The sequence below is a fragment of the Varanus komodoensis genome, unplaced genomic scaffold (assembly GCF_004798865.1).
Source record: "Varanus komodoensis strain SLA01 unplaced genomic scaffold, ASM479886v1 scaffold30, whole genome shotgun sequence".
NCBI classification, from domain to species: Eukaryota; Metazoa; Chordata; class Lepidosauria; order Squamata; family Varanidae; genus Varanus; species Varanus komodoensis.
The window spans coordinates 3,302,872-3,317,720 of NW_025335762.1; the positions used below are offsets into that span (position 1 = coordinate 3,302,872).

A 14,849-nucleotide genomic window follows, 5' to 3' on the forward strand; every position below is an offset into this window, starting at 1 on the left:
CCATAATTCTACATAAACCCAGAAGTGCTCTAAGTATGAGTCAACTGTTCCTGTACAAGTATTAGCCTGCTTCTACAAGGTATCAGCGTCTCAGATTTTGAGGGCAAAGGGAAGGAAGAGCAAAAGTTTTCATTATAATTCCATTATGAATCATGGAGCAGCCCCCGCACCTTCCTGTACTTACGTCTATAAGCAATGCATCTATCAGCTAGTGAGCAGTAACGGGCAAAAGTGCCGGTCTTGGGCTAGGAAGGGTTGTTTTGGCAGACCACAAAAGTGAAAGAAACAGGAACAATTAAACCCTCTTCAGAACTGTTTTGTTCCATGCAGCAGAAAACCCTTGTGAAAAGGCTGAGTGCGACCACCAGGACTTTAGGGATTTATTTATTTTTTTAAATGGAAAGCAGAACGAAGAAGTATCTTGCCCAATGGCTTTGGTGCCTAACTGTTGACAAGGAAAGCTTAAGCTCCGCATGACAGCAGGATGTTCTAAGCCAGTGTTTCTCAACTAAGTACCTCCAGATGTTTTGGATTTGAACTCCCATAAGCCCCAGCAAGCACGGTCAATGGTCATGGATGGGAGTTGCAGTGCAAAACAACTGAAAAAAGAATTTCCTGAAGAGATGGGAAAAAAGTATTTCCCCAGCCCAATTCCACCCCACACACCATGTTCCTTATTAAAATTACCTTCTAAAGTGCAATCCTATGCAGGTTTGGATATAAGAAAGGCCTGGGCTGGGAATGCTGGGTGTTTAGGCCTCTCTAAATGTGCATATGATTACACCCACGGGGACAGTGCTATGGCCTCTCATTATTGCCTGCGGGGGCCTAGGATTCGGTGGTCCAGCTCCACGGTTTTTGGACTGAAGAGCCAGAATGCCAAATGTAGCATTCCCAGCCCGGCTTGCAACCGGCATGGAAAGAAACGCACGGGCTGCATCTCCAAGGTCGGAAACCAACCTCAGAGATTGAAGAGGCATGTTGGGAGGCTGGGAGGCTGGAGTCAACATCTTGCATTGTATCCACAGGGCATCCAGTGTCCTTCTCTCCCTCCCTCCCGCCCACAATACTTCATCTGAACAGCTAAATACAGAGTACAGAGCACAGGGGGGAGAAATTGCCCCTGCCATGCCTTGCACCGAGCCTTGGATGCCCGTACGTGTCCAGCTCAGAAGCTTACTTGAATTGCCCGCCCCCCCATGCAAGGCATGGCAGGTTGCAGACAAGAACGTGTGGAGGACCAAGATAAGATTCTCTCCTTGCCCAATATCCATCCTAAAAGATAACCAGCAAATCAGAATTTGCATCCCAGGTCCTGAGCCAACCCGATCCACCAGTTCTTAAAGTTCCCACAACCTCTCCGAATGTGAAATACAGTTCAGCTTATTTCTCAATGGATGCATCAAAATTAAAATACAAAACCAAGATACAAAGCGCCAACATACAAAGAAATATGACTAAGTGCAATGATGAAAAAAATGAGAACCGGTTCAGTAAACCATGAACGAGTGATCAGCAGATTAAAACGATTCTAGTGACTCAAAACTGTGCTATATGTTGAAATAAAGGACTTCTTCCCCAGTTTGCTTACTAAAGAAAGCACACCTTACTACTACCTGGATGAAAGATTAAAGCTACGCAAGGTGCGTGAGTCAGGCCATGGCTATCTCAAAATGTTGCCTGTGCAGAACAAAAAGCTTCTGGGGAGAATTAACGTGCTCCTTGCACTTGATATACTTTCCCTCTTCAGGTGTGACTAAAGCACATGGGCTCAGATGCTAATGCAGTTTCCACAGCTACCTCCAAGGTCACCCACTCCCAGATATTTCCCGTGTACGGGTATGATATACCGGTACTATCTTTTCAAGTAACTGAGAGACTACTTCTTGCTAATTCCATACACTTCTAATTGGAAGCAAGCAAGCAAACCCCAAGCAAGCAAAAAAATTCCTTAGTTTTGCTATCAAGCTAATTTTAGAACCCTTCACTAACAGCCACAAATGGAAATTTCAGGTAAACAAGAATAGCAAGGAGCTTTCAAAATGTATTTTCCGTTTCTGGGTCTGCTGTAATCTACAAGTTAAGCAACATGTAATTCTTTAAGAAGGAATTTGAAAGAGTGCTTACCCTTCCATTCTGGCTAGCACCACTAGGAAAGCTGGAATTGTAACCATACAGCTCTAGACGGTGCCAGGTTACTTTAAAAATTAACAAATGCATTATGTCAAAAAGCAACAATGAAGGAACCAGAAGAGATCACCAAGGCCATTTTGCTGGAAACCAAGGTCAAGGTCATCCAAGCTATTATATTCCTAATCACAATGTATGGGTGTGAAAGCTGGACAAGGAAGAAAATTTAAGTGTTTGAAGCGTGGTGCTGCAGGAGAGCTCTGCCAATACCCCGAGTCTCCAGAAAGGCAAGTCCTAGTGCAAATCAAACCAGAGCTTTCCTTACAAGCAAAACTGAAGCTGTCATACTTCAAATACAACACCAGGCAAACTCCCTGGAGCAACCAATCCTATCAGGGGAAAATCAAAGGCAGGAGGAGGAAAGGAAGACCAAATGAGAGATGGACGGACTCCACTAAGGAAGCCACAGCCTTGGACTTGGAAGAGCTGATCAGGGCTGTCATGAATGGGGCATTTTGGAAGGCTTTCATTCACAGGGTCCCCACAGGCTAGGGACAACTTGATGACACATAACAACATTAAGTCAAGTTTCTGCACCAAGCCCTCAAGCAGGCATGTGCACAGGTATGTATAAAGCTGTGGGAGCAAATCACACCTACCCCCAGGTGCATCATTTTTATGCTACCTGGCATTTCCTTTTCTGGATCGCTTTTATACTGCTCTTTCATATGGGGTCACCTGAATGCGAGCACACTAATACTTTTAGTTTTATTAACATTTTACCTGTTTGTAAGACTTGAGGCTCTGCTGAGGTAGAGGATCGATTAAAAATTTCAAAACATTGTTAGTCTGTAAGATGCTATTAGTCAGCAGTTCTAAACCGGGGGAATACAGCCTGAAAGCAAGCAGTGTGGGCACAGACTGTAGCTCCACATTATTTAAAAATACTTTAGGCACCTGAGTTTGCCCGCACCCTGTCATTCAGGAAGAGAGATATTTGGGTACATCTTGTTTATTAGTGCCGAGCAAGGAAGCAACGGGAAACCACAATGGCAGAGCACGATTGAGGGATATGGAGCGGCCACGCAGTTGCAAAACAGAAGGCCAGAAACATAGAAACGGAGAGGTGAAGCCACAGCTGAACTCTCGACTAAGATTTTTCCCCATCACGTTAAAGACACCCCTTTTGCGTTTTGCGTGACACAGTTGTGAAACACAATTAGCCTTGCTCTTCTCCCTACCACCACTCCACGCTTCACAATGGGGGGGGGGTGCTTGCAGAAGGTAATAATGAGCATTGCAATCATGCACACACTCTTCCAACCATCCTAGTTATACAATGGAGTAACGAACGAACATGAACATCATCATCATCTCTACACTGTCCACAGCTGCAGCTCTCTGGGCAGTTACTGTCCCTGCTGGATCCCAGTGTAGGCCCATGCTGGCCCAGGGCGTACACTGGAACCTGGGAGGTCAGGTGTGCAGAACCTCTTCCTTTCTGAGGATGCTTCCAGGGACCATATTCCACTGTCAGCCAAGGACTATTTTTGCTTAAAATCTGCCCTGCCGCTAACCATTCAGGAGGTGGGGCTGCAGTATCTCCTTTCCATCTACAAACCATCAAGAAATTAAAAATTAAAAATTTCTAATTTAATTAGAAATTAAAGGTTCTAAAAGGATGCCTGATGTTGGTAATGAACTGGATGAGGGCAAACAAATTGGCGTATAAGCAGACAAGCCAGAAGTGCTTTTATGGCTGGGCAAGAGTCAGATCAGGGAATAGGTACTTGGCCTCTTCTGGAAGGCACTGCACTGCCCCAAAGACTCAGCTCTGCGGGGTGGGTGCACTTCTGGATTTGTCCTTGAGGTTCTGGCAGCAGCCAGCAGGACGTCGGCACTGCTGAGACCTTCAGAAGCTTCAGCGGCTCCAGAATGCTCAGACCAGGCTGCTGAGTGGGGCTGTGTACACACTGCATTTCTCCCGTCACAACCCACCTGAATCCGAAGACTCCCTTCTTTCCAGACCACCCCTTCTGAGGCATGCTTGGTGGCCATCTAAGAGAGGAATTTTTAGTGCCTCCCCAGTACGGAACTCCCTCCCCCAGGAGGAAGCCTGCTTCTTAAACACTCTCCTTCTGCCAGCAGGAGAAGGCCTTTAGCCTGTAAAGTCGGTCAGGAGTTGATTTTAATTGAGTTCTTAATTTTATTGTGTTTATTGCATTTTAATGTTGTTTTCATTGGTCCTGTCAGCTGCCTGAAGTGCCATTTTTTGGCAGACGTAAGAGAAGGATTGAAGGGAGGAAGAAAACAAAGAGCCAACCAACCCCTTGTTGCATTGCAAGTGTTGGGGAGGGGAGGAAAAGGTGCTTTCCCCAAGAGTCAGACATACAAAGGCCTGTTTGTCAGAAGATGCAAAACAGAGGGACTCCCCAGGAGAACATGGCAAGAACCATTCCGATGCACAGGGCTTTTGTTGGTTGTTAACCACTGGATCCTGCTCTGCAGCTATTAAACCAAAAACCCAAACAGGTCAAGATCCTCTGGTGGCTGATCAGGACAGGTATCACTCTGCACTCCAGCGTGCAAGCCAAAGGTTCGACTGAAACACCAATGAGGGCTGCCCTACGTTTTTCCCCCCTGCTGTAACCTACCCAGAGAGCCTTATGACTAAAGGGATGGATCAGGAATTAATTAATTAATTAATTAAAGCCAGCCAGCCAGCCAGCCAGCCAGCCACTCTTCCTTCTCACCCCCATTAAGGAAAGCACCCTTCTGCAGCCTGATGTGCTTTTTTCCATCCACCAGCTCCTGCTCCCCGCCCTCCTCTTAGGTGCAAAGTCTTGGGAAATATTTCCAGAGTGAGTCACGGGCCAACAGGGGAGGGGAAGAGTTCGGGAGCAGTTAATCTCTTTGTGCACAGACCTTACTCACAATGGCTTGCTGGTGGGGTGAGGAGGCTGGACTGCCAGAACTGGCTTCCAGCCTGTGCTGTGGAGGCTTCGGCAGCCCTCTGTGACTCAGCACTTCTAACGTGTTCTGCCCAAGCAAAGGAAGGCATGACAGCTCACGCGACACCGTTTCCTTCCTGAAAAGGCAGTGCATTCTCCACATGCTGCTCAAATGAACAAAAGGTCATCTGCAGGTTCCAGACATTAAAGCAAGAACATCTGCAGAGCAGTTGAATTTCCCCTCCTTGTTCCAGGATTCTTGGATGCAATCAAGGAACCCAGAATCTTAGCTGCTTTCTCTCCCACCCGCTTTGGAGATCAAAGTGTTCTTAATGGAGCAACACAATAAGAAGACAAGCCTAGTCTCTGAAACAGCAGTTTCTCTTCTGAGAAACCAGAGCTGTTAATTGCCCAAACAGGACACTATTTCAAAGCAAGGATTTTGTTTGGGTTTGCTGTCTGGGAGGCAACACCTCTGTTGCTGTTTTCTTTTGCAGAGGTTCTCCATGAGCGACCCACATCCTCCACTCAGGTGGCGCCACGTACAGTAAGACAGCAAAGAGCAGCATCCGTGCTTGGCCTGACCCATGATTGGGCTTTGATTTTTTCTCTGATGAAATGTGATAACCTCTCTTTTAACCAGGGCCTGAGCACTGAACTGGCTGACACAGTATTTTCATACTATGCCACTGATTTTGACAATGATACTGGTGCCGAGGGGAAAAAAATCTATTAAATGGCACTTTGATGTGCAGAAAAAAGATTTACTAAGGAATCTGCAAGCCATTTTCAAATCTTCTGCGAAAGGATCCAAACTTCTCAAGTGCCAACTATCCTAAACTTTATGCTTTCTCCACAACAGTCCTGCAGCGCAATCACCAACAAAGGGGAGGTGTGACCTTACCCCAAAGCCGAGCTTCCAATGGAGGTGAGAGCTGATCTCTCACACCCGAGTCCACTTATTACGGACAGCAAGACTGAGGTCAAGGTGCAGACAGGAAAGACTGGACGTTGCCTGAATGTTTATCCTGCCCCCAAGTGCTGCCATGTTAGTGAAAGGTGCATCTCGGGAGATGTGCCACAGCTCACGGGTGCAGCACCTGCTTTGCACGTGGGGGGAGGAGGGCACCGGGTTGAGTCCCCCACTGCTCCACGGAGGGACACGAAAGAAACCTTCCTTGAAGCTGGGACAGCCCTGCTGCCACGCTGCCAACGAGGGACTAGATCGCCCAGGAAGCCGACACCGTATATGGCTGCTCTCCAGGTTCCTACTCCAAGTGTTCGCCTGACAAAACTCCCAGTGGCTGACACCCACCTTATCCAACCAACAAAACCTCTACCAAAGTCTGCTTCAAGACTACAACACCCATCCTCTTCAGCCAGCTCTGACAGCAGCTGTAATCCACACATCTGGAAGATACTATGCTGTAGAAGGGTTGGCTCAGGAAATCAGCTATCCGTGGAGGCCACGCGACACAGCGATGTCAAAAATGGCAAAACATTCACCTCAATTACACAGTAGGCCAATGCAACCCTATCAACACACCAGCACCTTGATGCCAGGAGGGGCTGGTAACTTAAGGTTAGCCCATGTTCATTAAACGGGGAGAGAAGACCTTAGAGCCACCCTGATGGATAAAACCAGGTCCGTCTCATCCAGCATTTTGTTTATGCAGTGGCTAACCGGCTGCTCAGGGGAAACCCACAAGCAGGACAAATATGCAAGAGTACCCTCCCACCCATGTTCCCCAGACAGCTGGCACACTGTCTCAGATACTAGAAGCAGTATAGCCATGAGGACTAGTAGCCTTTGATAACCTTCTCCACAAATTTGTCCAATCCCCTTTCAAAGCTGTCTCACTTGTGGCCATGATGGCCTCTTGCAGCTGCAAGAAGCCCTTCCTTTTACCTGCCCCGAATCTCCCACCAATCAGCTTCATGGGATGTCCCCCCACCACAATCTAACATTATTTATTAAAACATTTATTATTATTATTATTATTATTATTATTATTATTATTATTATTACATTTCTATGCCACCCCTTGCCGAAGCCTCGGGGCGGCTTACAACACAATAAGATACATTCAAATACAATAGAACATAATAAATTACCACTTAAATACAATGCAGCTCACAATCTAACAATTAAAAAACTAAAACTACACATCAATAAATATTAAAATCCAATAAATAAACAAATGGCCCTCTCTGAAAAGTTCAAGGTGAGCGATATAAGGTTTGCCAGAAGATTTTGGTCATGCTAGACCAGGTTCAAGAGAGCTAAATTCTAACACATTTAGAAGATAAGAGGTTAGGAAAAAAACTATCCTGGACAGTGATCTAAAGGAGCATGATTTATTTATTTGACTTGCATTTATTAAACAAAGAGCTAAAAAACCCAAGCTAAAAAACTACCCCATATTAATTCTGAACTGAAATATCTGAGGGGGAAAATTAAAGAACTAATTATTGAAATCTTATATTATCAATGATTTAAAAATGAAGACATTTATTTGTTTTATTTCTATATTACACAGTAGTAGAAACCAATTTCCACATACTTTCTGCAATGTGTTTATATTTAAGAAAGGTACTAAAATGTTGACATACCAGTACATTTGAGCAACACAAAGAATTGTCATGCTAAGTTGACAATTGTTTACCTATAACTTTGAAACTGCCTCACTTACCTCCTGCTTTATTTGCAATTGGCATTCATTTATTCTTACTAATGAATTTATGAAATACAAAAAAACAAGCACTGGAAAATTTTGTGGTTTGGAAAATCTTCCACCCAACAATACTCTTAGTATTGTAGTACAGTAAGTAAGATTCGTACAAGAACTTTACCTGGGTCTAAAGGGGATCAAGTGCACAATCCTATACATGTTTACTCAGAAGTCAGTCCCACTCTGTTCAGGGGCCCTACTTAGATGCGGCGCATGGGTAGGACTACAGTCAATTCATCCTAAACATTTATTTAAGTTTTTATAAGCCGTCCCCATTGCTACACAGCTTCGGGACGGCGCATAACAACAAATAAATAAAACAAATAGAATTACAATTAAAACTTGGAAACACACTGGCTGCATAATTAAAACTATAAATATTAAAGATTATTAAAATACTGTTTGAATAATAAGGTCTTGGCCTGGCACCGAAAAACAAATAATGATGGCGCCAGGCAGACCTCTCTGGGGAGCGCATTCCAGAGATGGGGTGCCACCGCAGAGAAAGCCCTCCTCCGGGTACTTTGCTTCCTGATACTTCTTACGGAAGGCTCCCGGAGGAGAGCCCCTGCTGCCGATCTCAAGGGGCGGGAGGGCAAATACGGATGCAAGCGTTCCTTCAGGTATCCGGGTCCCAAGCCGTTAAGGGCTTTATAAGTAATTACCAACACCATGAATTGAGCCCGGACTTCAATGGGAAGCCAGTGAAGCTGGTAGAGGACTGGGGTTATATGAGAATAACACCCAGTCCTCGTCAGCAACCTGGCTGCTCTATTTTGTGCCATCTGAAGTATCTGGACTGTCTTCAAGGACAGCCCCACGTAGAGCACGTTACAGAAATCCAACCGGGAAGTAACCAAAGCATGCGTCACTGTCGCTAGGCAGTCATCCTCCAGGTAGGGATGCAGCTGATGGATCAGCTGAAGCTGATGGAAAGCGCTCCTCGCCACCACCGACACTTGAGCTTCCAAAGTCAGCTCCGGGTCGAGAAGCACTCCCAAGCTGCGGACCCTAGAAGGAGTGCCACCCCATTCAGAACAAGATCCAAGTTACCTCCCAGGAGTTCGAACCACCTACCAGCAGGACCTCCATCTTGTCTGAATTGAGCTTCAGTTTATTGGCCCTCATCCAGCCCATTACCTCGGCCAGGCACCGGTTCAGTACAGCCACTGCCTCACCTGGATTGGTTGAAAAAGAGAGGTAGAGCTGGGTATCATCAGAGTACTGATGATTCTGCAGCCCACACCTCCTGATGACCTCTCCCAGCAGTTTCATGTAGATGTTGAATAGCAAGGGGGACAGAATAGACCCCTGCGGAACTCCATGGCATAACTGCCATGGCGCAGAGGCAAAGTCCCCCAGCACCACCTTCTGGAATCAGCCATCGAGGTAGGAGCGGAACCACTGCCAAGCAGTGCCTCCTACTCCCAGCCCCCTTAGCCTATCCAGAACAATACCATGGTCGATGGTATCGAAAGCCACTGAGAGGTCCAGGAGAACCAACAGGGACGCAGTCCCCCTGTCTTTCTCCCTGCACAGGTCATCATACAGGGCGACCAAGGCAGATTCAGTACCATACCCGGGTCTGAAGCCGGACTGAAATGGGTCCAGATAATCAGTCTCATCCAAGAGAGCCTGGAGTTGTCCCGCCACCACCCACTCCAGCACCTTGCCCAAAAACGGGATGTTGGCCACTGGTCTATAATTGGCGGCCATCTCTGGATCCAGGGACGCCTTCTTTAGGACCGGCCTGACCACCGCCTCCTTTAGAGGGGCAGGCACCCGGCCGTCCTTCAAAGAGGCGTTGATGACCTCCCCGATCCAGGAACCAATCCCGTGTTTGGCTTTGGATAGTAGCCACGATGGGCAGGGGTCCAGTACACAGGTGGTGGTACGTACTTGTCCAAGCACCTTGGCCACGTCATCAGGCCGCAATAACTGAAACTCATCCAACGATGTGTGACCAGACGGTAACACTGGCACCTCCCCTAAGGAATCTGAGTCACTAGCAGAGTCCAGCTCATGACGAATCTGAGCGACTTTCTCCTTGAAGTGCTGGGCAAAGTCATCACAGCGGGTTATCGAGGGTGGTACAGGATCATTCTTGGGGCCTGGCTGTACCAGCCCCTGTACCACCCGAAAAAGTTCCACTGGACGGCACTGTGAGGAGGCAATGGAAGTGGAGAAGAATTTCTTCTTCGCTGCCCTCACCACCACAGCATAGGCCCGATAATGGGCTCTTAAGTGTGTTCGGTCAGATTCATCCCAAGATTTTCTCCACCTATGCTCTAGTCGTCTCCCAACCCGCTTCATCGCCCGTAATTCAGGTGTATACCAAGGGGATGAACGGGCTCTGCCCAGCAGGAGAGGATGCTTAGGAGCGAACGTGTCAATAGCTCTGGTCATTTCCCCATTCCACAGTTCGACCAGAGCTTCAACAGGAGCACCCGCTTTACCAACCGGAAACTCCCCCAGAGCTTTCAAGAATCCATCCAGATCCACCCGGCTCCAAGGGCGGACCTACACAATAGGGTCTGTACCCTTACAGAGGGGAAGGCCGCCATTGAGCTCAAACCTCACGAGGAAGTGGTCTGACCATGACAGGGGAGTCAGACACAAATTCCTCACCCTCAGATCACCCTCTTCCTGTCCCGTCGAGAAAACCAGGTCCAGCGTGTGTCCATGTTCATGGGTCGGGCCAGTGACATGTTGAGACAGCCCCATGGCCGTCATGGAGGCCATGAAGTCCTGAGCCATCCCGGTCAGAACAGTCTCAGCATGGAGATTGAAGTCCCCCAGGACCAACATCCTGGGGGTCCTCAACACCAGGTCCGAGACAATCTCTGTCAGCTCAGGCAGGGAGTCTGCTGGGCAGAAGGCTGCACGGTACACCAACAGGATCCCCAATCTGTCTCGGTCGCCCAATGCCAAGTAGAGGCACTCCAGACCTGGTCTCGAGAGGACAGGAAGCCCCGCAAGGGAAAGAGAGGCTCGATGAACTAAAGCGACCCCCTCCCCTCCCCTCCCCCCCGGGCATGGCCAATGCTGAACCAGAAACCAGGGCGGGCACAGCTGAGAGAGGGGTATGTCCCCCACACCCTCTCCCGCCCAAGTCTCTGTGATGCAAGCCAGGTCGGCCCCCTCATCCACAATTAAGTCATGGATGAGGGATGTTTTATTATGGACTGACCTGGCATTAAGGAACAGCACCGTCAGGCCCGAGGGGCGGTTGATAAGCATACCCGGAACCTTCCGGCTGGGGGAATAACCAGAAGGGGGGACAGGTGTCAACCATCTGTCCCTCCTCCTTCTATGCGGACCCGTTAAACCCCAACGCCGTAACGCCCACTGCCCATAACCACCCCAATGGTGGCGCCCAGGAGCTCCCCAGGCAACCCCAAAGAAGCAGTCAAGTGTGAATCCATTAAAAACAGACAGAAAAAAACAGATAAAATTAAAAACAATAAAACCATGCCACCCCCCCGACAGCAAATTAAGAAAGCCGACCCATAGAGTCCCTGGCCAGCCCAGCCCCCGCACGGCCCCGAATGGACCCAAATGGCGTCACTGCCCTTGCGAGTCCTCCTCCGCACAATATTTATTTGTCTTCACAGGCCAAGCACCCCATTAAAAAGTTATCTGGGTTTCATCTGCCTTATATTCCACAGCTTCTCACTAGCAGAAGCGCTTAAGCCAACGTTTTAACTCTTCCAAAGTCCGAACTACCAGTGGTGGTTGCAATATTATCACTGTGGTTTCCTGTGCATGAAATTGTGATTGCTGCTCTCAAACACACACATCAGATGCGTATTCCGGGCTACACAAAGTCTGACGGTAGCTGAACTGTGTGTTGGCTTTTTTTAGTTTTTTACCTCATCCTTAAAACCTCTGAACAAGAGGGCTAACCTGGCAGCATCACATTACCTGAGGCTGTTCTGATTTTGATGGGGATTCCTAATTATTTACAGCCATAAAAATCAGCCCCCTAGGTGCTTTTTAGTTTCCTCCCCTACCCTGTGGTTGATGGTGCAGGTAAGTTTCTCCACTGCTGTCTCAGCATGGTGTCTTCCAGAGGTTTTAGACTGCACTCCCCAGCATTCCTGAGAATGATGGGAGCTGTAGTCACAAACATCTGGGGGGCAAAAGGGCAGTTATCGTCAGGTTAACTTTTTCCATTTGTTAAAAATGGGGAGGGGGCACTGCAAGTAAAAATGCTAGCCAGCTTGTTTGGTTCTAATCTAGTTCTAATCCTCTTCTCCCCTTCCATGTTCCCCCAAATCAGAATGCCACGACAATAACCTTATCTAATTTACTACTCTTCTCTAGTGCCCAGTAGCCAAAGTTCTTTGGGTAATTTACCATAGTTAGAATTTTAAAATATAAACATTTCAAAATTTTAAAACGACAGTATAAAACCAAAACTTAGTAGCAGTGAAAATACAGATTCAACTTAATAAAAGAAGAACTAAAATGATTGAGAAAATAAAAACGCCTTCACCTAATCTGGAAAAAATATAAACTTTTTTACACTATTTCCAGGAAAGGGGACATATGCCCCCCAAATACTCCTGACACTCAAAAGCCATTGACCCAAAAATGCTTCCACCCAAGCAGGCTAATCGACTTTGAAACACCAACCATGATTTTACTTAGTACATTTCCCCAGAATATAGCCAACATTTCATTTGCTTAGATTTAACTTAGAAACTTGCCACCCTTTTTCACTTATCTGCTTATTTCTAACCAGCTAAATCTTGCCCAGTGACAGAAATTATCGAAGAAAAAACAGGTTGCAAAAAGTGAAGCCGCGGGTGGTGTGTGTGTGTTGGGGGGGGGGGAGACTGATACCCAGCTACATGAACCCACTAGAAAGCCTAAGCACGTTTTCTTAGAAACGAATCGCAGTGGCTCCAATGCAGCTACTCATACGCAGGTATGCTGCGATCTTTTGCACGCCTACGCAGGAGAAGGCTTACTTTCAAGTAAAGGCATGCCTTTACAGCCTCAGAAGCAACAAGGATAGACCGAAAGGGGAGGCATCCAGAGAAGGAAGCGAACGAGGAAGGGGCAGCCGCGGTATGAAGCCCGGCGGGAAGGCGGCGACACGCTTGTTGCTCTGCTGTTGCATCATCAGAAAGGTGGAGCCGGCGAAGAGTAGAAAAGGGGCGTAGCGTTGCCACTCATTTCCATTTTCCTTCCCCCGGGATTTTCCAACACTTTCCTACCCATTTACGCGCGCTCTTTATTAAAGAAGCGGGCTGCACCCACGTGGTCAACATTCCAGGGCAGAAATGGGGGGGGGACTGCGCTGGAGGCGATTCCCCACGCCACCTGCCCTTTCCCAAGCAGCGCCCTCTCCGGGCGCCCCATTCACTCCGCGTCCACTTTCCCAAGTCAACCGCGAGCCCGAGCAGGTGTTCCGGCTGCAGGTCGCCGCAACTGCCATGGGACGCCTTTCCAGGCATCGCTCTGCCGGAATGCGCCGGCACAATCCGGTACAGGGCTCGGTACGTGGAAGGGGGCGTAATTCGCTCCGTGCGCGCACACGGCTGCCCTAGGAAGCGCCCTGGAGCCTCTCCTCGCGCTCCGTTACGCGTGGTGTGAACACTGCTAGCGAGGCACCTCTTTACACAAGGGGGCGCGTACGTGCCCGCTTTTTGCGCTCGCTTCGGGACACCATGTCAGACTCCTGTGACGCTTCCTCGTTTACCCCCGCCCCCCCCAAACACAACGCCTCCACTTTGCCACGGGCTGCAACTCCCAATGACAAGCAAAGCGACTCGGGGAGGCGACGCCGCAAATTCATCGCCCTCCTTACCTCTTCGCATCCCCTCTCTCAAACAGGGTGGGAAAGGCACACTTGCCCGGGCATGTTCCCTCCGCAGGAAAGTGGAGAAAGCGCTCACGTGGGGAAGGGAGAGACTTCGGACGGGCTTGATTGAGCGAATCCCTCTCTGCTCTCTCCGAGCACCCCCTCATGACTTAGCTGGAGGAGGGCCTGCCCACCTCTCGAGAAGCCCCACAGCAAGCGTCACCCCGCCTCTCCTTACCTGAGGACACGACCGTGCCTTGTCTTTTCCCCCTCCCATCCCCCACCGTGGGGCAAGGAGGAAAGGCCTACCTTGCATATCGTCACCCCCCCCCCGCAACTCTGGTCCCCCCACGCGGCGCAACCCTACGCGCGCCCACTCCAAAGCAAGTTCCTCGGAGGTCACAGGGATACCTTCGAGGAAATGCGGCAGACTTTTATTCACAACTACAGGCAACTTCATTGAAAGACGGTAGGGAAAGCGGGCACGCGCAGCATTTGGGGGGACCGTGAGCAGACCCTGGAAGTGCTCGCGCGTCGTCGTGAAGGGAAGGAAGGAAGGAAGGAAGACAGGAAAAAAGCATCCCGAGAAAGAAGCGGGGCCCGAAAAGCTTTCCACTCACGGGAGCGTAAAGTGTTGCGCACAGCAAGATGAGGAGGCACTTTGCGCTCATCGCAAACGCCGAGGCTGGGCTGCAGCGGCCGCGTCTCCAACTTCCCGGAGGGTGGAGGACACGGGAGAGAAAAATCAGCCCGCAGCACAGCGCACACCCTACCACCTTCGCCATCGGAGTAACTACGCGCTGCCGAGGCGAATACAGGATTTAAGTCCGCCGCTGAAGCGCTCCGCCCCCCCGGTCCCCTCCCACTCCAGGCGCTGGAAAGGCTCTCCAAGGCGCAGCGCGGTGGCGCTCCGAAGTTGCAAACGTTGCTCCCCGCCAGATATGTAACAGCTCAGCTGTTATCCCCCAGCCGGGTCCATTACCGGCATGGCCGCACGTCTCACCCCTTCCCCGCGAGGTAGGGCGGACTGTGGTGCAGCCCCGAGCCCAAAACCCGGCCCTCACCTCCCCAGGGGTCCCTAAAGGCGTGGTGAGGGCTGGGAGCAGCAGCCTCAGAAGCAGGGGGTGTTTATTGCTACGGGTGCCGTGATTTAAAGGAGTTTAAAGGCCAAACCTGCGTCCGTCTTTTAAAAGTTTGGGGTTGGCAAACGGTTTTGTGGTTCTC

General features: G+C 49.1%; 1 protein-coding gene across 4 annotated transcripts in view; it reads right to left on the reverse strand.

Annotated features, from left to right (window-relative positions):
* The window catches only part of LOC123026999 (tumor necrosis factor receptor superfamily member 10A-like), a 37,407-nt gene extending 22,986 nt beyond the window's left edge, over positions 1-14,421 (reverse strand). For all 4 annotated transcript variants that reach the window (XR_006415436.1, XR_006415434.1, XR_006415435.1 and 1 more), the window contains exon 1: positions 14,246-14,421. Coding sequence is in view for 1 of the 4 variants with exons in the window: in XM_044437312.1 (XP_044293247.1) it covers positions 14,246-14,410 (165 nt within the window). In the remaining 3 variants the exon portion in view is untranslated. The remainder of the gene's footprint in view (positions 1-14,245) is intronic.
* Between the last annotated feature and the right edge of the window lie 428 nt (positions 14,422-14,849).